This window comes from Erigeron canadensis, chromosome 6 (assembly GCF_010389155.1).
Source record: "Erigeron canadensis isolate Cc75 chromosome 6, C_canadensis_v1, whole genome shotgun sequence".
Classification (NCBI taxonomy): Eukaryota; Viridiplantae; Streptophyta; class Magnoliopsida; order Asterales; family Asteraceae; genus Erigeron; species Erigeron canadensis.
Window position 1 is genome coordinate 26,919,818 of NC_057766.1, and position 21,842 is coordinate 26,941,659.

Here is a 21,842-nt window from a genome sequence, read left to right on the forward strand (position 1 = left end):
CGGTGGAACCTAGGGGTGTTTGTGGTCCGGTTTGGTCCAGTTTTGACTAAATCTTGAACCAAACCGGCATTTCCGGTTTCAACATATATTAAACCAAACCAGACTAAGCATGTTGTTTAACCAGAACAAACCAAACCATGTAAACCGGCCCAAACACCACTTTTTATACCAGTAAATCAATACATTTATTTTTTGATAACTTAATGGATTAAATATTTTTTAATTAATTATCAACTTTATTTTATTAAGACCCTCCAACCTACACCACTTTTTATATTCTTTACCACTTTTTATATTCTTTTCCCACTGCACCCTTGATATTCTATTAAATCGGATACCCATATTACCACCCGGGTACAACCCTATAAGAAATCCCAAATTTCAATTTCCCGGGATACCCATATCAGCAAAACCAATTCAGTTATTATTAGCAGTTATATACACAAGCCCCACAAAATCATCATCTTTATTTATATAAATTTCTCAACAAGAAATCAATCAATCTTTCTTTCTTGCCAAACAATCCATCCAAACAACCCCCATATAAATATAAATACCTATATCTATATATAAAAATTCTTACAAATTTTACATCTTTTTCCAAACCCCATCATTAATCAATCAATTAAATAGAAAAATAATAATGTCAATTCAGCCACCCCCATTGGGGTCTACTGTGATCCCAGTGGTAAATAAGCTCCGTGAAGTTCTGTTAAAAATCGGCGAAACCGATTCCGAATTACAGTTACCAATAGTGGCTGTTGTTGGCAGTCAAAGTAGCGGCAAATCGAGTGTTTTAGAAGCTTTAGTTGGCCGTGATTTTTTACCTAGGGGTTGTGATATTTGTACTAGATGTCCGTTGCTTTTGCAGTTGGTACGGACCGAAAAAGACGGTGAAGAACAAGAGTATGGGGAGTTCAGGCATTTGCCTGGAAAAAAGTTTTTCGATTTTCGAGAAATTCGTGATGAAATTCAGGTATTTAGGGTTATTCTTATACCGGTGTTTTATGTTTTTTTTTTTTTTTATATTATATTGGTTATAATTGTTGTTAGTTAGAGCCTGTAGTTAAAAGTTAATTCGTTTTTATGTTGCATGTCCCCACTCCTAGGCTACTAGAAGTTGCATTTGATGACGGAAAAAAGTGAATAATTACGGGTTTTTATATAAAAGTATAATTGGGGAATAGGGTAAATCTTGTAGTTAAAGAGGGACGTGAGACGGGATTTGAAAGTTCGAGACTTTTGCTTTTATGTTGCATGTCCCCATTGTCGGGCTACTAGTGGTTGCATTGGATATAGTGAATAGTTACGGGGAATAGGGTAATATGTGGATGATTAGTTAATTTTAAGAATTGTTGGTAGAAAGTTTAATGTTTGTGATAAGGTATTGGAAATACTCTATATATTGATTTTTGAGCTATCGTGTACTCGGAAGACTAAGTAACGGACATACATATCATTTGAGTATAATTTGTGTATACTTTGCTAAGGTTGTATATACATATCATTTGAGTATAACTTGTATATACTTAGCTACGGGGTCTTTTTTATTTTTCATCACTTAATTATAACGTTTTACATGGAAATAGAAGGCAAACAGGCAACAAGTTGTCTTTTTGTTTTTGACTTAATCCATAAAGAACGACTGAACTAAAAAAACCATATTTGTAGAGTGTAGACCTTTACCCACAAAGTCAGTAACTCTTCAATACTTGCTTTGATCTATATAGACAATAACTTTATCCACGTAGCACTTAATGTATTAAAAACAAACATGCATAAGATCACCTGGTTGTAAAGTGCCATTCATTACACAACGGATAATATCAGTTTTTTTATCTTGGTTTTTGGAAGGCTGAAACTGAGAGGGAAGCCGGAGGGAATAAAAGAGTGTCAAACAAACAGATTTACCTGGAAATCTATTCACACAGAGTTCTGGACATGACATTGGTTGATCTGCCTGGAATGACGAAGGTTCCTGTGGGTGATCAGCCATTGGATATTGAGGCACAAATTCGTAAAATGATATTGTCATACATCAAGCAGCCACGTTGTCTGATATTAGCTATTACCCCTGCGAATTCCGATTTGGCAAATTCAGATGCACTTCATATAGCAGGCATTGCTGATCCTGATGGTACGTGTATCAGATACACTACATAATGTTTAATGTTTTAATTTTCAAGCTCTCATATACTTCCTTATATTCAGGTAATCGTACGATTGGCGTGATTACAAAGGTCTGGTTGGTTGAGTTTACATATGAGACATCTTCATGTTCTTTGCTTTTATGTGAATTTGCGTTTTTTTCTGTACGTGCAGCTGGATATTATGGATAGAGGTACTGATGCCTGCAATCTTTTGCTTGGAAAAACAATTCCTCTTCGTCTTGGTTATATTGGTGTTGTCAATCGAAGTCAAGAGGTAAGTCATTATAATACATCAGAGTATCTTGTTTATGCTTTTGACAAATTCCATTTTAAATATATTTTGTGTACATTGATTGCTGAATTTTCTACATTACGTGTATTAGAGTGACTTTGTTTCTGTAAGCCCACATTTTACATTATGCTTCAGGATATCGAGCTCAATCGTGGAGTACATGATGCACTTGCATATGAGGAGGCTTTCTTTAACAGTCATCCAGTATTTTTCTCATTGCAAACCCCATAAACTTTTATATCTATGCATATATGTGTATATATATATATTGACAGTTTGTTGTATGTTCTTATCACACAGGTATATAATAGTGTTGCTGATTGCTGTGGCATCCCTCAATTGGCCAAGAAGCTGAATCAAGTATAAATCTCTACTGATTTCGATTTCACTATGTCCATAAGTTGTTGGGCTGCATAAGTTTAATGGTTCTTCTTTTCAGATTTTTGTGCAACACATCTTCCAAATGCTTCCAGATTTGAAATCTAGCATCCGGTCTAAATTAGCTTTTGCTTCTAAGGAGCATTCGAGTTATGGACACATGCCAAAAGAAGTATGTAGCATTGTAGCTTGAACCCATTGATATCATATTGTAAAATTAGACTTCATCTAAATGTAACATGTTACCCTTAAATCAATGACTTTGAAACTTTCTAATTGCCATAAGGTGATGGTCATTCGTGGTTATAACTTTTGTCCATACATGTATGTTTATGTGCAGTTTACCTATAAACTACATTTATGAATGTCTTACTTTATACTGGATATCTATTTTCTGTTTTCTAGTGAGTATGTAGTTACAAATTGATTTTATGTATTTGTTTTCAGTCTGATCGAGGATCATTAGTTCTGGACATTCTTCTGAAGTACTCCAAAGGTAAGAAGTATCACTGGACGTTATGATGTATGCATGCATGCACGTACCATATATGTATGTAGTTATTTCCAGTAGGTATGCATGTTCTCAAACATAACTTCTTAAAAACGTTCATTCCAGATTTTGTGTCCCTGGTGGATGGAAGAAATGAAGACAAGTTGACATCCGAGGTGTATGGTGGCGCACGGATTCATTATATCTTCCAGTCAATATTTTCGGATCATTTGGAGGTAGGCTTGTTTAATCTAGAGTGGTGTATGAAACCTGACGTCATTTCATTCGAAGTGAATACAGATTTTTCATTTGTATAAACATGTCGACCACAGGAGGTTGATCCATTTGAGGGATTAACTGATGAAGATATATGCACTGCAATTCACAACGCAACTGGTCCTAGTTCTGCTTTATTTGTGCCAGAGGTATGGGGTTTTTTCTTATTGATACGACCCTCTAATACAATTCTTGTAAAAGTTGACCTCCTTAATATGATTTGTTGATTAATGACAAGTTTCTCTGATATTTGCAGGTTCCATTTCAAGTTCTGGTGCGACGGCAGATAGCTCGTTTGTTGGATCCTAGCCTTCAGTGTGCTAGACTTGTATACAATGAATTAGTAAAGGTTGGATCTCTCAGTTTCATGTGAACTTTTTTTCAGTTAACATTGCGATTTGAGGAAATTAATATTAAAGTCATATTTCAGATGACCCATAGCTGTCGAGTGCGTGAATTGCAACGGTTCCCTTTTCTTAAGGCACACATTAATGAGATCGTTGGTAATTTTTTGCATGGAGGTCTTGAACCTTCACAGGCAATAATTAGACACATAGTTGACATGGAGGTATGTTGATCAAGAATTTGAGTTTGAAAAATTAGCTTCATTGGATATCTTCCCTTAAAAGAAGTCAACATTTATTTAATTTAAGTTTTCCCGTATATGACGTCATGTTTGTCTTAAATATCAATATGTTATGGCATTGTTGTATAGTGCAGACTGACTATATCAACACATCACATCCTAATTTCATTGGAGGAAATAAAGCAGTGGAGATTGCTTTAAATCAAATCAGATCCAACAGACTGCTTTCATTATTGCCTAAGCCAAGGGTATACTGGCCTTTTTTACTATTTTTTTTAATATTTTTGTATTTTCTTTCTTGACGGAGCTCTACACAACCTGGGCTCAGTGTAACACGGACATTTGTACAGGATGGTGTAGATTTGGATGCGGTCACCGTTTCTAGAAGCAATCAAGTATCAAATGCTATTGTGGTTAGATCTCAAGCAAATGGAATTGTTGCTGATCAGGTTATCTCGTGTTTAGATTTTTGCATTAGAATAATGTATTTGGTAATTTACTAACTGCACATAGTGTTTTCTTATGTTGCTGCTCACGAGTAGGGAGTTCGATCAGTTGCAGGTATCGAGAGAAATGGATCGTCTGGTAAGAGATAACAGTTTTTCTTTACTTTTAACAAATACGATTGTACTGTGTCATCTTGTGTATCTGAAAATAGTTATTTTTGGATTTCAAAGGAGGCGAGAGGAGTTCAAACTGGAGAATTGCGTCACTTTTCCGTGGAAGGGAGGTTCATAATCCTGCAATAGATACCTCTGGAAGCAACTCTGACCATGAAGTTGTTAACCATAGGGAGCGTGCTACATCTATAATACATCTTAGAGAGGTTTTTGCATTTGATCTTTTGTTTACCCCAAATCCCGTTTGTTCTTTGTTACCTTTTGGAATTAACATTATACTTTTTGTGTGAATAAATAAATGTTGCCAGCCACCATTAATGTTGAATTCATCAGAAATGCACTCAGAGCACGAGACTGTGGCATTGTTAGTTACCAAACAGCTACTGGAATCATACTATACCATTGTTAGAAAAAACATCCAGGATTCTATTCCCAAAGCAATTATGCATTTTTTGGTGAGGCTAGTTTCATGGATAAAGTTTGCGAGATAGTCTTCGACTCTTCAATTAATTTTCTAACAGATTATATTTTAACTTATTTTTGTGTTCAGGTGAACCACACAAAGAGACAACTACGCAATGTATTAATTGAGAATTTGTACAGGTGAAGCAAGGGGAAGACTATTTGGTTTCTTGAATTTTTGCTAAATGAAAGAAGATTATATATCTGGAATGATCTTAAGCGGAAACCTTCCGTGAATCTTCTAAACACTTTTGGCATTGGTTTCCATATCTTACACATTTCAAGTATTCTGTGGAAGCATGAACTGATTGTTATCTATTTGACTTTTGACTAGGGAGAGCCTTTTTGAGACTTTGCTACAAGAAACTGATGAAGTATCTTTGAAGAGAAGGCATGCTGCAGAAACTCTCTCGGCTCTTCGAGAGGCCTCACGTGTAAGTTCATTAAGTTGTTATCAAATACTTTATATATGCATATATGCTCCATAGAAAGCATAAACTAGTCCCTGCCCTAATCACTCCATATCCAATAAATAGGTCAAAGTGGCCACCTTATACTCCACCTTGTACAATCACATAAGTTGACATAGCTATTATTGCAACTTTTGGTGTTTATATTATATTATATTATGTTATATATTATAAATATGTTTGAGGCAACTACACCCAAACAATGTAGAACTTAGACATAAGTGTGAACATCAGAATTTTTTGTACGGATGCTAATTTTTTAGAGGCAATTGGTGCAAATACGAACTTAGTTTTTGGAATTTGTAAAACTACGAAGACCAGTGTCTTAGACACCGGTTTTAAGTTTTCATGGGCAAAGCCGGTGTCTTAGACACCGGTCTGGGTGTACGTGGCATGGTTCCTGTCAAAGCCGGTGTCTAAGACACCGATCCTCTATTTTTATAACCAAAGGCGGTATATAAGAGTACGGGTTTCTGAATTTTGCTTTGCTTGCTGTCAAGTCTTACCACGTGTAGAGTCCAACAGCCACATGACAATGTTTTGAATTCACAAGCAAACTTGATCACTATTATTTGATTAGAAATTAATGACACTCTTTTGAACACTATATTTTGGATTCATAACTCGTGACTTATGAATTCACAAGCTGCACCATTTATATGCATTTCATGCAAAACATTTTCAACCACCTTTTACATACTAACTGTCATATATTCAAACCCATAAACTTTCATATATTTTCCAACACTTAACCAAACATCACTCAACATTGGAAGCAAATTTCCAACCAAGATCCGAACCAATAAACAATGAGCTTTATGGTTACAAGGCATACAAAAACATCGTTCATATGCTATTTTCAACAATGTTCAAGGAGTAGACGTGCCACTTAAAGCAAGAAGAGGTGATAGACAGCTTTTGGATCACATTAAAAACTTTCGAAACATTGTTCGTAAACTTCAATCTCAATTTGCATAAAAGCCGTATGTTAAAATTTCGTTCTAAAAGTTGTTATAAGCTCGTTTATGATCCATTAAGTAGTGTGTTGAGTTTCGTGAAGTTTCGTTAAAGTTCTCATGCTCGCATGAAAAATACTTTCGAGTATTTTTCCGGATTTTCGATATAGTTTACGGGTTAATTGTGGAGGGCTCAAGTTCATTCAAGTGGCATTATAGTTAGACTAAGGTATAGTCTATCCGTGTTGAGAAGTAAAGTAGTTATCGGGTACCGTAGTAGCTGGTTCGAGGGAGACGAATTAGCTCGTTTGGTGCAAATTTTAACTTGGTTTCTTTGACTTCAAAAGTCAATCTTTCTACTATTTAGAAAGTTAGACAAAACAACATTGACAATTTTAGTATCAATGTTGTTGGACTTTCAACTTTGCATCAGGATCGAATGGATGCTTCAGGTGTGGCTCTTGTCTTGATTGGGCCGGGTAGTGTCGATCAGGCATCGATGATCACCTTGATTTGCTATAAATATACTCCAATGTTTATAAGAAGAGGAACTTAATTACACATAGTAAGATCGTAATAAATGTTTTATTATACAATTTAATGACTATTCCAATGAGATACATGTTACTGAGAGACATTCATTTATTATTTTTGTTACGTTTTGTTGATTGTTATTTGCTTTATTTAGACAGATTGCTTCTACTTATTTAAAGTATTTGGCTGGGAGTTGACCGGTGTCTAAGACACCGGTTTTGACAAAGCACTCAGAAACCCGTACTCTAAGAAACCGGCTTTAGTTGTAAGAAGTGAACACTGGTGTCTAAGACACCGGCTTTGTGGGCACATACCTAAGACCAGTGTCGAAGATACCGGTTTTCGTAGTTTTACGATTTCTAAATCAACATTTTGTAGTTGCACCACATGCTTCGAAAAATGTCGCATCCGTACAAAAAATTCGTGAACATCATTGTCTCTTTATAGTGTATTTCAAATGATTCAGTTGAACATTTCACAACTTGGCCTTAATTCGTCTATAAATCTGTGCTCTATGTTTAAGTTTAAAAATCCATTTACAATAAGTTGTAACCAAACTTTTCTTTGATTGATAACTTCATCTCCCTAGTTCAATTTTTTTGAAGGCCTTCATTTCCTTAATGAAAGTATTTTCCAGTGACTGGTTGAACGGACCTAGCACAAGCTTTAGAATGCATATTGGTGATCTTATTATCCCGTTGTTACTAAAGTGTCTATGTTTCTCTTTTTTTCTTTGATTAGCTTTTAGATGAGTTGCCAATCGAAGCTACAACAGTCGAAAGAGGTCTTCAGTAAATTCTGCGAGTTACAGGACATTTTCTGAAGCAACTCTCACTAGGAGTGACTTTATTCGATCATTTATTCACAGTATGGGTGATTTCAAAGGAGCGCATCCAACACCCAAAGGTGGGAGATTATAAAAATTTTGCGGTAGCTAGTAGCTACTAATTTATTGCTTACTGCAACGGAAGTGTGATTTTGGCATCATATCATATAACATATATAATGCCAGAGAGAGTAGTTTTTTCGTGTAGGTTTTAGATCAAATTTTAACGTTTTCTTGTTCAGTTCTTAGGAAACACACACACACAAAACAAGACAGACGTTACACTTTAACACATTCAATTTCTTATTGTAACAAGACACATGTTGATTAGTTCAATCAATCAAATTTTGTTTGGTTTTTATATACTTTTGTTACATGTTTGAACAAAATAGTTATTCTCTCCATGCCATTGATAGAGCGATATAATACGTTATAAGTCGTTTAAAGATTATATCACTCATAGTTGAGCATTTAATCACATTGGTGGCTACTATTGCCGACTGTTCTATGTGATCACCACAATCAACAAGACAACCACAACCAATGTAGACAATTGATGGCAACCCGTAAAGCTAAAGCTACTACTACCTCTTCCTCTTCCATCATATAGCTACTGTTGTCCCTGAACTCCACTGCCATTTTTGTACTTGGTTGTCGGTAAACGGAGGTTTTGTTGGTCAGATTATCCAAGGAGAGCTCAGTTTCTGTAGAACTCCACTGCCTTTTTTTTTTGTAGACAATATAATATCATCTATCCACTATATTAAATATAAACATGCTAATTGTTTAAAACTTTTAAAAGACTGACAAAGTGACAATGTCATTATCATCTTTAAGACCATCCGTAATCTTTTGTACCGGTTTAGGTTTCGTACGTAGATTTGATATACTCAATATACCTTTAAAACATTAATTGTAAACAAAACAAGAATACATACATAGATTTGAAATTGGAACATCCTCAACAATAAATGGACAATCCTTGTTATCAGACCAAGGAGCTACTTCTGTTATTTTTTTTGCCTATTTAATGCATATCTTTACAATTTCGTTTTTATGTTTAAAATAAATTAAAAAAAGCCGGACTTTTATCTTTCCGGTTCAGAAAGATCGAGGCTTTCACACTGCGCCGAAACCCGTTTAGTAATAATAAATATATATATGGGAAATGAATATAAGTCTGATAGACACTTAAGTTGGGTAAAAAACCCATCACATACCTTTTTTAAAACATAAAAATCATAGGGCTTAAACATTTATTCAAAATATTAAAATATTAAAATCATGGGTGCATAACATATCCGTTATCACTTTTCTTATATATAAATATAAATATAAATATAATATAAAATATATAAATAAAACTATAAACATTACTTTAGTTATAAAAACTTAAAAATTCTAACAACTTAAAATTAAATATATGTATAAAAAAATATAAATTAAAACAAATCTAAAATAGAAAGAATAGTACCAACAATAATTTAAAAAAGGTAGACATATCATGTAATTTTGTTAGGAAATAATATAAAAATCACTTAATATTCTGCAAAAAACACAAATATTCTATACAGAACCAGATCACGACTGCATCCTCCCAACACTCAACTCTTCTACTCTTTCATTCTTCACCTCCAAATCTACACTTCACTCTCCTTTCATCAAAATTCCTTCCGTCACCGTCACCGTCACCGTCACCGTCACCGGAAAACACACACTCACACTAATCACAAAATTAATCTAATCTAATCTAATGTTGGCACCGTCATCATCATCAATAATAATGTCATTATTAACAAAACAAAAATTACTCTTAATCTTATCAGCCCTAACCCTAATTACATTCACTTATATCTCATTATCTCCTACTTTTATTAAGACCTGTTCTTTTCCACCTCCCACAACCACTTCATTTTCTCAGGTACTCTTTATACATATACATATATATATATATATATTCAGATCTTTTGTTTTTTGTTCAGTAGTTTGACTTTTGTTGACTTATTGATTTATTATGACAGGGTGATGTGAAATTGGAATTAGGTAGTGAGTTTAGTGATGTGTATCATACACCTCAAGTGTTTAAGTTAAATTATGCTGAAATGGAGAAGAGGTTTAAGGTTTATATTTATCCGGACGGCGATCCGAAAACGTTTTATCAGACGCCGAGGAAGTTGACTGGGAAGTATGCTAGTGAAGGTTATTTTTTTCAGAATATTAGAGAGAGTAGGTTTAGGACGGATGATCCGGATGAAGCGGATTTGTTTTTTATTCCGATTTCGTGTCATAAGATGCGTGGAAAGGTATGTTGTGTTGTGTGCATTTTTTAAGTTGTGTATTTAGATATATATATATATATATATATATATATATGTGAGATTGTAGAATGTAGCTTGATTGGGAGATGTTAGATACAATGTAGAAGTTAACGGAACAAAAGATGTGCGGAAAACTTTATACTAAAGAATTGGGTTTCAATAGTTTAAAAAAACGTGTGTGTCGTGAAATTAGCAAAATTTTTGTATGGTGTAAAGTTTGTTGAAAGAATTAGGAGTTGATAAATGTCTTAAATCTGTTGAACTGTTCTATATCATAATAATCTTAAAACGAGAGGTAACTTGGATCATGATTTTTAAATTTTAGCAGGATCATGTAATCTGAATTTGTTTCAGTGTAATATTGTATGGAGAATAAGTAGGACTTTTTTCCCTATTGAATTAACTCATGAGAGATGATTATTGAACATTACTACGAGTCTTTTTAAGTTTTCATGGGTAACGATCAGTTCAAAATGAGTCCTTTCACGTGTAAAACAAGAGTTGGGTAAAAGGGTATTGAAACTTCCCAGACCTAACAACGTTACATAGAACCAGATGTAAGGCAGATAATTTATATACCAAGTTTAAATTAAGTGAACTTCAACTGTTTTTGGAACTCAGTTTATGTGTTAATCCGTTAAAAGAAAAAAGAGCAGATTGTTACTTAGCAAGAAATGAAGTCAAATTTTATTGGAAACTATATGTAACTTGATGTAATGTGTATTGCTAAATAATTTCTGGTACTAATACCACATTTTCTGTGTACGGTAGTTTTATTTTTATTGTTAAGCATCACTTCTGTTGATATTTATGCTACATTATACTTCTTGTGATCTTTTGGCAATGACATTGCAGGGAACTTCATATGAAAACATGACTATAATAGTACAGAATTATGTGGATGGTTTGATTTCAAAGTATCCATACTGGAACAGAACCCTGGGTGCAGATCATTTTTTTGTCACATGCCATGATGTTGGCGTGAGGGCAACTGAGGGACTTCCACTTCTTGTAAAGAATTCCATACGAGCTGTGTGTTCCCCTAGTTATGATGTTGGATTTATTCCTCACAAAGATATTGCTCTTCCTCAAGTGCTGCAGCCCTTTGCTCTTCCACGCGGTGGAGATGACATTGAAAACAGGTTCCGATACTGATCTATATCTATATATATATCTATACTTCTATACTACATTATAAAGCATTTGTTCCCTCCATTTTTTTCAACTAAGTAGTTGATAACCCTTAAATGCCCATCTTTTACTCACTATTTTAAACATCTCCACTTGAAATACCTATAATATATACTTGAAATACCTATAATACCCTTAATGAAATTAATTTACAATATCTACGCTTAACTCCTAAAATAACTACACTACCCCTTTACATCGATAACCTACACTACTCACCGCCGCGACGACCGCCGTCACCACCACCACCGACGTGCGCCACCAAACCCGTCATCGCCAACACCTTCGCCGCCACTACACCACCGCATCGTGCGGGCATATGACTAGTATTAATATATGTGTTCTCAGTATATAATATCAGTTCTAATGCTGGTTTTATTGAACTTCTGTCGTTAGATGTATCACTAAGAACTAACATATACAATGCAGGACTACACTTGGTTTCTGGGCGGGTCATAGGAACTCCAAGATTCGAGTGATTTTGGCACGCACATGGGAGAATGACACAGAACTTGACATTTCAAACAACAGAATAAATAGAGCTACCGGGCATCTTGTATATCAAAAGAGGTTTTATAGAACCAAATTCTGTATCTGCCCTGGTGGTTCACAGGTGAACAGTGCCCGTATTGCAGATTCAATCCATTATGGGTGTATTCCAGGTTGGTAATTGCATCTTCTTTCTGTATGTAATAAGTACAATCACATATTGCTCCATTTGATAATATCAGATATGTTGCCATTTGACCCACTTTGTAATGACCTGTTGCATTGACCTAACATTAGCTTACAATTTTGATACCCTCATGTCCATTAGGTTTGTTTGCAAATCATTAGTAGTTGGATTTTACTTAAAAAATCTATGATCATGGTAAACTAAATCACAACAGTTAACTTCAATGTTATATGAAGTCTATATCATCATGTTAATGTATAACCTTTGCATCCAATAAGCAATGTATGTCTTATTTTTTGTAACTTAGAGACTAATTTCTAACATGCTTGAGCCTTCTTCTCAGTTCTTATGTAAAAGACTGTGCCTTTTTGAGGTACGTTAATAGTTAAGGCAATTATTAGAAGGGTAAACATTGAGTCCTTGAGCTCCTGCTCATTGCTTTGAACTCCGTTAATAGTTCAAGCAAGCTTCCTTGTAAGTCTTATTAACTTTCACGAGCCAACCATATCTATTTCTATGATGTCATTTTATATGATGCAAAACCCTATATGACAACTGATACATCACTGGGGAATCGAATACTAAAATCAATAGATATGTTCAGAAATGAGATGGGTGATCTTGTAATTTCATAGAACAAAGCATAAAGCTATTAAACTATAGGGCTCAAAGTAAATATAAATTATAAATAAAGATTCAGAATTCCAGCGTTAAAATGTGAATCTTATAAACTTCATGGACCATAATAAAGTTTCAGAACTATAGCTTTCTATTGTTTTAGCACTCTTATTAGAAAACCCACTAAATCATATACAAAATATAAAAGAATACCGAAAAACAAACCAATGAGGAAGTTACAGAAGAGACCAAACCATATACATGAACCCTCATGAAACCCAATGAAAGTTTAATCTAATAATTAGAACTTTCTTTGGTTCTTTGGTAAGGTGAAAGAAATTGGACTATGAAGTTTCCAAAGCAATTGACTCACGGCAATATGTGATGTCAAATCAAGAATTATTGTAGGATGGTTCAGGTTCAGTTACATATGGTTTTTAGGATCCCGAGACAAGTCCCACCGTTGTACTTTCAGATTTGGTGGCATCAGAGTACCACATCATCTAGCACTTAACTTCACTATCTTATTTAAAAATTCAGGCACATATTTCATTTGAGTAAGATGCCTTTCTTGTTTCTTGTTTACAGCTACTCCCAGGAAGTGTTTTGAATATATAACTTTTGATGACCTTTGCGTAGCATCACTTTTTAACTAATGACATTGTCATCTACAGATGATTAGTCATATAAACTTCGCCAACCAAAGCACAAGAGCCATAGTTCAAATTGTTTATAAAAATTTAGAGGGGACTAATTTTCCCATACTTCCCTGAGTCCCTCAAGCAACAAACCAAAGTGGTTTCTCCGTATAGATTTCCTTATACATGTGTCTGTAAGAATGAATCTATCACATCTTACTGATGTAATGGCTAATCATTTGTAGCAACTAGCAACCCATGTGTAACTAACAAACAGTGTTTCAAAGAAGTGCTGGATAAGCTGCCCTGCATCTGGTGATAACTAGGTGACTTGATAAACCACCAAATAAGTATCCTCTCTCTTACTATCAGCATATGCTAAAATGAAGCCAAAAAGCAAGGAAAATGTGTCAACTAACTGACATACAGTAGTTTTTGAGACTACAACTATATAATCTCTGCTATTCTGCAACTGCCAGAAATACAAGAAGATGCGTTTATGGGCTTGTTGGGACTTGGGATCTAAACATGATAAAACTCTAAACGTTGAGACTCTAGTGTCTGGCTGATTATTACAAAAGTAGTGAACATTAAGACAATGTTTATGAAGCCACTATCTTCTAAGGGATTTTATATGCTCTGCTGGAATGCTTTTTTTGTACTTAGGGTCTTTTTTGCTTTTGTTGCTGCTTGTCTAATCGTCAAGAGGTAATTTTTTGCAGTTATTCTGTCCAACTACTATGATCTGCCATTCAATGACATTCTTGATTGGGGGAAATTTGCGGTCATACTTAAGGAAAAAGATGTTTATGACTTGAAGCAAATCCTCAAGGACATATCCAATGAACAATTTGTCACCCTTCACAACAACTTAGTAAAGGTCAGAATATGTCTTTATGTGATTCAATATATGTTTTGTAATATCAATAATACCGAAAACGTAGAGTTTGTACTTTTCTGTTTAGTGTAGTTTTTGTGATCCTGTTAGAAATTACAGTACTAAAGAAAGTATAATTTCCATGCAGATTCAGAAGCACTTCCAATGGAACACACCTCCCATCCCGTATGATGCTTTCCATATGGTCATGTACGATCTGTGGTTACGCCATTCTGTCATCAAATACTGAACCAGAAGTTGGGCAAGTCAGGTTTGCTCTTCATACAGGCTCCAATTTGTTGTTTTTAGATTACTGTACACATTTTTTCATTTTTTTTTACTGGTGATAGTAGTACCAGCAGGCTCATGTCTCTTTCTAATCCCTTTGTAAAGTAAACTACGGTTTGTCAAATATGGTACTTGATCAGAGCATAGTCTTAAATTTTTTTGTTTGATGTTTTTTCCATTGAACTCTTAGAAACTAATATGGTAATACTGTGAACGCTTTTTACAGTAAACATGCTACATGTACACCAATCTGATGTTTTGTGTCTGGAGTAATGATATGTACTAAAATCATATCATATCTGTGTAATATTAGGGGTGGCAATTTCTGAGACGACTCATGATGCTAACACGATGTGGAAATACGCGCACTTGGGTTGTTGCTAAATGGGCTCATGCATAAACGTATCAATATCTCTAACACATTCATTAATTGGATTGGGTTTGCACCAAGTAATATTGTCATTTAAAATACTACTCGTAATAAGTAAATATACCATTATACTCGTATTTAACATGTACCTTCAGATATATTGTTAGTTTATGGTTCAACTTTTTAACACAAATAATCAAATGGATTTGGTTTGGGTTTAAGTGAACATATGAACATACTAACATGTATCCAAACACATCACGGTCTTCATGACTTCATCCTTATCAAATATCCATTGTTGCTATTAGACTGCCTGAGCCGCCAAGTGTCGAGTAGTCAGCAACACATTTAAACTATATGAATGTACGTGTCGAGTAGTCACCAACACATGTAAATAGGAATACATGAATGGAAACAATTAATGGTACATTCATATGAACTCTGTTCCTTCGCAATCTTATAAGTTGTATATAAATACAAACAGAAGGCTATTCAGATTTTCCAATATCATTTCCATCAATGGCTCCCACAACCGATGACCGTAAGCAACTTCATGTTGCCATGTTCCCATGGCTCGCTTTTGGTCACATCATCCCCTTCCTTCAACTTTCCAAATTTATAGCACAAAAGGGTCACAAAGTCTCGTTTCTTTTGACTACAAGAAACATCAAACGTCTTCCCACACTCCCTTCTGATCTCGAACCACTTATAAATTTAGTTCAACTCACACTTCCACATGTTAACGAGCTACCCACTCATGCAGAAGCCACTATGGATGTCCGTACAGATGATATCCCTCACCTCAAGAAGGCCTTCGATGGTCTTCGGCCACAAGTCACTCGGTTTCTTGAGAAAGAGTCTCCTGACTGGATTATATATGATTTTGCTCCTTATTGGTTGCCTCAAATTGCCGCTGGCCTTGGTATCTCACGAGCCCTTTTCTACATTATAAACGCATGGTTCTTAGCTTTTTTTGGACCATTGCCAGAGGAGGTGGTAAATGGTTCGGATGATCAAAAAACGGTGGATGATTTCCTGACACCGCCTTCTTGGATTCCTTTCCCGAACAGTTTATGCTACCGCAAACATGAAGCTAAGTGGGCGGTGAACAGTAGTTTGGTTAATGCTTCCGGGGTTACAGATATGTATCGTTCTCAGATGGTTATCAAGGGTTCTGAATGTGTGTTTATAAGATATTGCTATGAATTCGAACCACAGTGGCTAACTCTTGCAGAAGAACTAAACCACATCCCTGTGGTTCCTGTTGGGTTACTACCACCCGAAACAGGTACTACTGCTGGAGATGAGAAAAATGAGACATGGATGACTATCAAGAACTGGCTTGACAGTCAACAAACAGGTCATGTTGTGTACGTGGCGTTAGGAAGTGAGGTTATGATGAGTAACACTCAGATTGGTGAGTTAGCTTTGGGTTTAGAGCTTTCCGGGCTGCCATTCTTTTGGGCGCTTAGAAAGCCAGCAGGTTCCATTGAGTCTGATTCGGTGGAACTACCAAATGGGTTCATAGAAAGAACTCGTAATCGTGGGATGGTTTTGATGAGCTGGGTACCTCAGTCACAGATATTGAGCCATGAGTCCGTGGGTGGTTTCTTGACTCATTGTGGCTGGGGGTCAATTGTGGAAGGTCTAATGTTTGGACACCCTTTGATAATGTTACCGTTTTTGGTGGACCAAGGTCTAAATGCTCGAGTGTTGGTGGAGAAACAAGTGGGAATCGAGGTGCCACGAAATGAGGAAGATGGCTCGTTCACTAGGGACTTGGTAGCTAGATCGCTCGCTTCAGTTATTGTTGATGAAGGGAAGATCTACAAGGCTAATGCTATGGCTTGGGGTCGAATCTTTGGTGACAAGAAACTACACAAAAAGTATGTAGACAACTTCATAAACTATTTGGAAAAGCAAAGGTGTGATGCAGGTATATATCATCGAGTGTGAATTGTGCTAAATTTTGAGATTTTGCTTTACGATATAAGATTGGGTTTAAGCTATGAAATTTTATTATTATTATATTTTTAATATTTGTAATTTTGTATAGTCATTTCATGTACTTAATTATCAACTACCCACCAAAGGGATATATTATGAATAGTACATAAAAGAAGCATCTAGCAAAATTCTAGTAATACGTGACATTTCACTAGTTATCCAGGCAATTGTGTACAAACTAGGGGTGAGTGTGGATCGGTTTGGTTCGGTTTTTGCCTAAAATCGAAACTAAAACCGATTCATTCGGTTTTTAGAAAACCAAAACCATTGGATTTGGTTTTTGTTCGGTTCGGTTTCTCGGTTTTCCGGTTCGGTTTGGATCGGTTTCGGTTTTTTAATAAATTTTGTTTTTTAAGTTTTTTTTTAAATATTATGTTATAAATTTAACTTTCAATTGTTAAGAAAAAAATATGATATAAAAATTCAAATATAGAGAAGCTTTTTATTAAGTAATTATATTTTTCAGGTGTTAAAATTTATATAATTTTTATAAAACGAATTGTTTTTACTGCACGTTTTTATTAAAAATATACAATTTGTATAGATTTGTACAATAAAAAGATAAAATTATTAACATATTTATAAATTATAAGTAATAAATATAAATGTAATATGATATAAAAATAAAATAAATTAAAATATATTTAGTTCGGTTCGGTTTTGATTGGTTTTTTGGCGTATGAAACCGAAAACCGAACCGATCCGTTCGGTTTTTAGAAAATGAAAACCAAACCAATGGATTTCGTTCGGTTTTTGGTTTTTTCGGTTTGGTTTTGTCGGTTTTTTTTGGTTTTTGGTTTTCCGGTTCGGTTTTTGCTCACCCCTAGTACAAACCATCGAAATTTGTTGGTGGTGGTCGTTATGAAAGCATCAAAATTTGATTCTACGCAGTGACATCGTGGAGAGTAGTCTCGTTTTCCTATCTATCGTTTCATTGTCTTACACTTGGTGTCTAGCCTGTATAAAAAGTCTAGTGTCTCTTAATCGTCTTGATCGAAGCATACTCATATGGTTATCACACATATCTAAATACATATGGTTATCACACATATCTAAATACATATAATGCACAAGATTCGAAAATTTCATGGCATATAATAAATACAAATTTAGTTTTTTCACGACATTCGTTTATAATTAGTGACATTCACTAATACTAAACCTTATTAAAATCCCTGTTGTAAAACTCACCGAGTAGAGCCAAGTATTCTCTGAGTACTTGCTACAAGGTAGGGTGTCGTGTCGACCCGAGTTAACCGATTATTCCGAGTATTCCCCGACTTGACCACTTTGAGCCCAAGTACTCACCGCATACATCCGAGTACTCCCAACTCACTCGTCGACCGACCTGAGAGCAATTAGTGACTTCCGCAACTTTGGTTAAAATTATAGCTGTTAAAGAAAAAACCCACCTTCTGTTAGTTTATCAATCTATACTACCTTATAAAGCATTTACATCATATTATTTTTTCAAAAAAGAGCTTGATCTACCTAAATTACTCCGCTCTCTTGTTCATTAGTTTGAATAGCATCACCTGATATACCTATAATATCCTATAATTTCAACCACTCATTTTTTTTCTCACTCATCCATAAATCATTTTATTCTTCAAATTCATTTAACATCTTTATGTCAAAACCGTACGTCGATAAATTATAAAAATTATATGAGTGTTCTTAAGTTTTCATGCTCTTTCATTAGAGAGGTCATTCCATACCCGTTAGGTAGATTACCTCATCACCGATCACTTCTATGACCTATCACCCCATATCATCGATCACCTTCTATGACCTATCACACTCTGTGACATATCACTCTCACCATCTCACCGTCGTATTGCGCGGACATTTGGTGTGTATATATATATATATAGGGGGACAGTCAAATAAGAACAGTCTTAAAATAAGAACGGTGAGAACACTTAAAAAACATCATTTTGATGCATTAAAAGTCCATAAAACTAACATAATGCATAACTAATTATCATTATTTAAGTGTATAACAACATATTGACCTGTCAAAATCAAGAAAATCATGAATTTTGTTTTGTGTATCCATCTTAGATGAATATTCTTCAAAATGATGCATCCACAAAAAAACGTGATTTTTTTTATTTTGACGGATCAATGTGTTGTTAAACACTTAAATAGTGATAATTAGTTATGCACTATGTTAGTTTTATGGACTTTTAATGCATCAAAATGATGTTTTTTAAGTGTTTTCACCGTTCTTATTTTAAGACAGTTCTCACCGGAGTGTAACCCTATATATAGTGGCAAATCAAATAAGAACACCCTTAAAATTAGAACACGGTGAGAACGCTTAAAAACTTCATTTTGATGCATTAAAAGTCCATAAAATTAACATAGTGTATAACTAATTATCATTATTTAAGTGTTTAACAACATATTGGTCTCTCAAAATCGAGAAAATCATAATTTTTTGTTTTGTGCATCCATCTTGGATGCATATAAATCAAAATGATGCATCAAACAAAAAACCTAATTTTTTCGATTTTGACGGATCAATGTGTTGTTAAACACTTAAATAATGATAATTAGTTATACACTATCTTAGTTTTATGGACTTTTAACTTATTAAAATGATGTTTTTAAGTGTTCTCACCGTTCTTGTTTAAAAGTGTTTTTACCGGAGTGTTACCCTATTATATACATAGGAGACCCTTATTTTGAGAACCCATTTTTTTAAGAACCTTGAGAACTTTTAAGTTATGTATTGGATAACATGTTTTTTTTTTGTTTATTCATATGTAAAACGTTATAAAAATATATGTTGCAGTAGAAAGTTTTTTTCAAAACCTTATATATACCCGTTTGATCACATGTGAACGAAAAAGTGAACATATTCATTCACAAGTTCACGAAAGGCTATTTTGAAGGTTTTTTAAAAAGTTTTTCTACAACATACTTTTTTATATCATTTCACTTGTGAATGAACAAAAAAAAAACATGTGATCCAATACATAATTTGAGAGTTCTCATGGTTCTTACAAAAAAAATGATTCTCAAAATATAGAAAGTCTATATTAAAAAAAATTAACATATGAGAGAGATTTCACCCAACTTAGGTCGCGTTTGGTTCGCAGATTCTGATGAAATTTGATGGAATTGGAATTGAATTCCATTCCTTAGTGCGTTTGGTTGCTCAATGATGAAGGAATATCATTCCGTTGGAATGTCAACATTCCCTCATTTGATGGAATCTCCATTCCATGAGGATGGAGGAAGGAATCTCATTCCGTCTCTCCCTTAAATCTTCAAAAAATGAAAAATATTCCATCAAATTCCATTCCATCAGATTCCAATTCCTTCAATAGATTCCATTCCATCCAAAAACATTCCGTGAACCAAACGCGCCCTTAGATGCCTAACAAAACCATCTTCACTTCCCACATATATATATATATATATATATATATATATATGGTGTTTGTTCATTTACATCATTAATTTTTCATGGATCTCAAGGGCTTAATCTTAGCCCTTAGATCATTCCCATAAATGGTTGAGATTAATATTTACCCCTAACTAAAAATAAAACACAAAGAGGTATATTCGTAATTTACCCAAAAAAAGAACCCTATCTTCTATTTATCTTCTTCTCTTTTCACCTGATCAAAACATACACACACACACACACACACATACACACTCTCTCTCTCTCCCCCCCTCCCTTCACCTCCTTGGACGGTGACCACCATATCGGACCGCCGCCACCACCACCACTACAATATAGATCTTCATCTCAAACCACTAGCAACAACAACAAATGGAAAATGATTTTTAGATATTATTAGAGTGATATTTTATGTAGTTTATGTTTTTATATATAAAAAATGGATAAACAAACCATTTTAATCCATGATTTGTAGGTTTTTTTCTTATTTTTGTTTTTTCATATGATAAAAAGTTGTATCTTTGGTTGTTGTTGTTGTTTAAAATTTTGATAATAAGTTTTGCCCACAAAGTGTTTGATGAAATGTCTAAACCAAAGTGTATGTACTAAATCAAATTTGATTATATACGTATTTATTGATTGTACAGCCAATCATACTTGATTGTACATAGATGTATTCTAAAATTTTAATTTGTTAAATTTGTGTTTTGTAACTTTGTTTGTGCAATCAAATTTGATTATGTATTGAGTTTTTAGTTACCTATGTGTTTGTGACTATATGTCTATAATCAAATTTGATTATGTGTTGATATTTTAGTGATTTTTACTTTTGCAACTTTATGTTTAGAATTAAATTTGAGTATGTATTGAGATTTTAGAGATTTTGAATATGTAACTTTGTTTGTACAATCAAATTTAATTTTTTATTGAGTTTATAGTTACCTGTGTGTTTGTGACTATATGCCTACAATCAAATTTGATTATGTGTTGATAGTTTTAGTGATTTCTGTTTATACAACTTTATGTATAGAATCAAAGTTGATTCCGTGTAGAGAATTTAGACAAAACAAACGAGTTCCATATCAAGAAACCTATTCAAAATCAAATTTGACTTTATGCATATGGTGTCAAACTTATACAAAATCAAATTTGATTTTGTGCATACATTGAGACAAAACAAATGAGTTCCATACAAAGAAACCTATTCAAAATCAAAAATGATTTTAGGAATACAATGTAAAAAGCTATACAAATCAAATTTGATTTTATGCATACACTTAGACAAAACAAATGAGTTCCATACCAAGAAACCTACACAAAATCAAATTTAATTTTACGCATATGGTTTCAAAAACCTATACAAAATCATATTTGATTTTGTGCTCACATTGAGACAAAACA

The 21,842-nt window shown here is 34.1% G+C and overlaps 3 protein-coding genes across 3 annotated transcripts; all 3 read left to right on the plus strand.

Annotated features, from left to right (window-relative positions):
- The first annotated feature begins 360 nt into the window (after positions 1-360).
- LOC122605702 (dynamin-related protein 3A-like) lies at positions 361-8,400 on the plus strand. The gene is made up of 20 exons (XM_043778660.1): positions 361-976; positions 1,855-2,137; positions 2,212-2,240; positions 2,323-2,424; positions 2,578-2,646; positions 2,743-2,802; positions 2,882-2,992; positions 3,268-3,316; positions 3,437-3,546; positions 3,643-3,735; positions 3,843-3,935; positions 4,017-4,154; positions 4,307-4,420; positions 4,523-4,621; positions 4,715-4,757; positions 4,850-4,998; positions 5,101-5,247; positions 5,343-5,395; positions 5,589-5,688; positions 7,956-8,400. The coding sequence occupies exons 1-20, from the start codon at positions 644-646 to the stop codon at positions 8,007-8,009; spliced, it is 2,229 nt and encodes a 742-aa protein (XP_043634595.1). The 5' UTR covers positions 361-643; the 3' UTR covers positions 8,010-8,400.
- Positions 8,401-9,605: 1,205 nt separating this feature from the next.
- LOC122604072 (probable glycosyltransferase At5g03795) lies at positions 9,606-14,785 on the plus strand. The gene is made up of 6 exons (XM_043776973.1): positions 9,606-9,961; positions 10,062-10,343; positions 11,214-11,500; positions 11,979-12,211; positions 14,204-14,361; positions 14,507-14,785. The coding sequence occupies exons 1-6, from the start codon at positions 9,794-9,796 to the stop codon at positions 14,606-14,608; spliced, it is 1,230 nt and encodes a 409-aa protein (XP_043632908.1). The 5' UTR covers positions 9,606-9,793; the 3' UTR covers positions 14,609-14,785.
- A 688-nt stretch (positions 14,786-15,473) lies between these two features.
- Positions 15,474-16,972, plus strand: LOC122604590 (UDP-glycosyltransferase 91D2-like). The gene has a single exon (XM_043777471.1). It carries the CDS (start codon positions 15,536-15,538, stop codon positions 16,970-16,972), a length of 1,437 nt encoding a protein of 478 aa, XP_043633406.1. The 5' UTR covers positions 15,474-15,535.
- The last annotated feature ends 4,870 nt before the right edge of the window (positions 16,973-21,842 follow it).

Bases quoted from the DNA above. Each gene is read 5' to 3' on its own strand.
- LOC122605702 (XM_043778660.1), top strand. From the start codon at position 644: ATGTCAATTCAGCCACCCCCATTGGGGTCTACTGTGATCCCAGTGGTA. The intron at 5,248-5,342 runs GTGAGGCTAGTT...TTTTGTGTTCAG, and splicing joins AAGCAATTATGCATTTTTTG to GTGAACCACACAAAGAGACA. The intron at 5,689-7,955 runs GTAAGTTCATTA...TTCTTTGATTAG, and splicing joins CTCTTCGAGAGGCCTCACGT to CTTTTAGATGAGTTGCCAAT.
- LOC122604072 (XM_043776973.1), top strand. From the start codon at position 9,794: ATGTTGGCACCGTCATCATCATCAATAATAATGTCATTATTAACAAAA. The intron at 9,962-10,061 runs GTACTCTTTATA...TTATTATGACAG, and splicing joins CAACCACTTCATTTTCTCAG to GGTGATGTGAAATTGGAATT. The intron at 11,501-11,978 runs GTTCCGATACTG...TATACAATGCAG, and splicing joins GGAGATGACATTGAAAACAG to GACTACACTTGGTTTCTGGG.
- LOC122604590 (XM_043777471.1), top strand. From the start codon at position 15,536: ATGGCTCCCACAACCGATGACCGTAAGCAACTTCATGTTGCCATGTTC.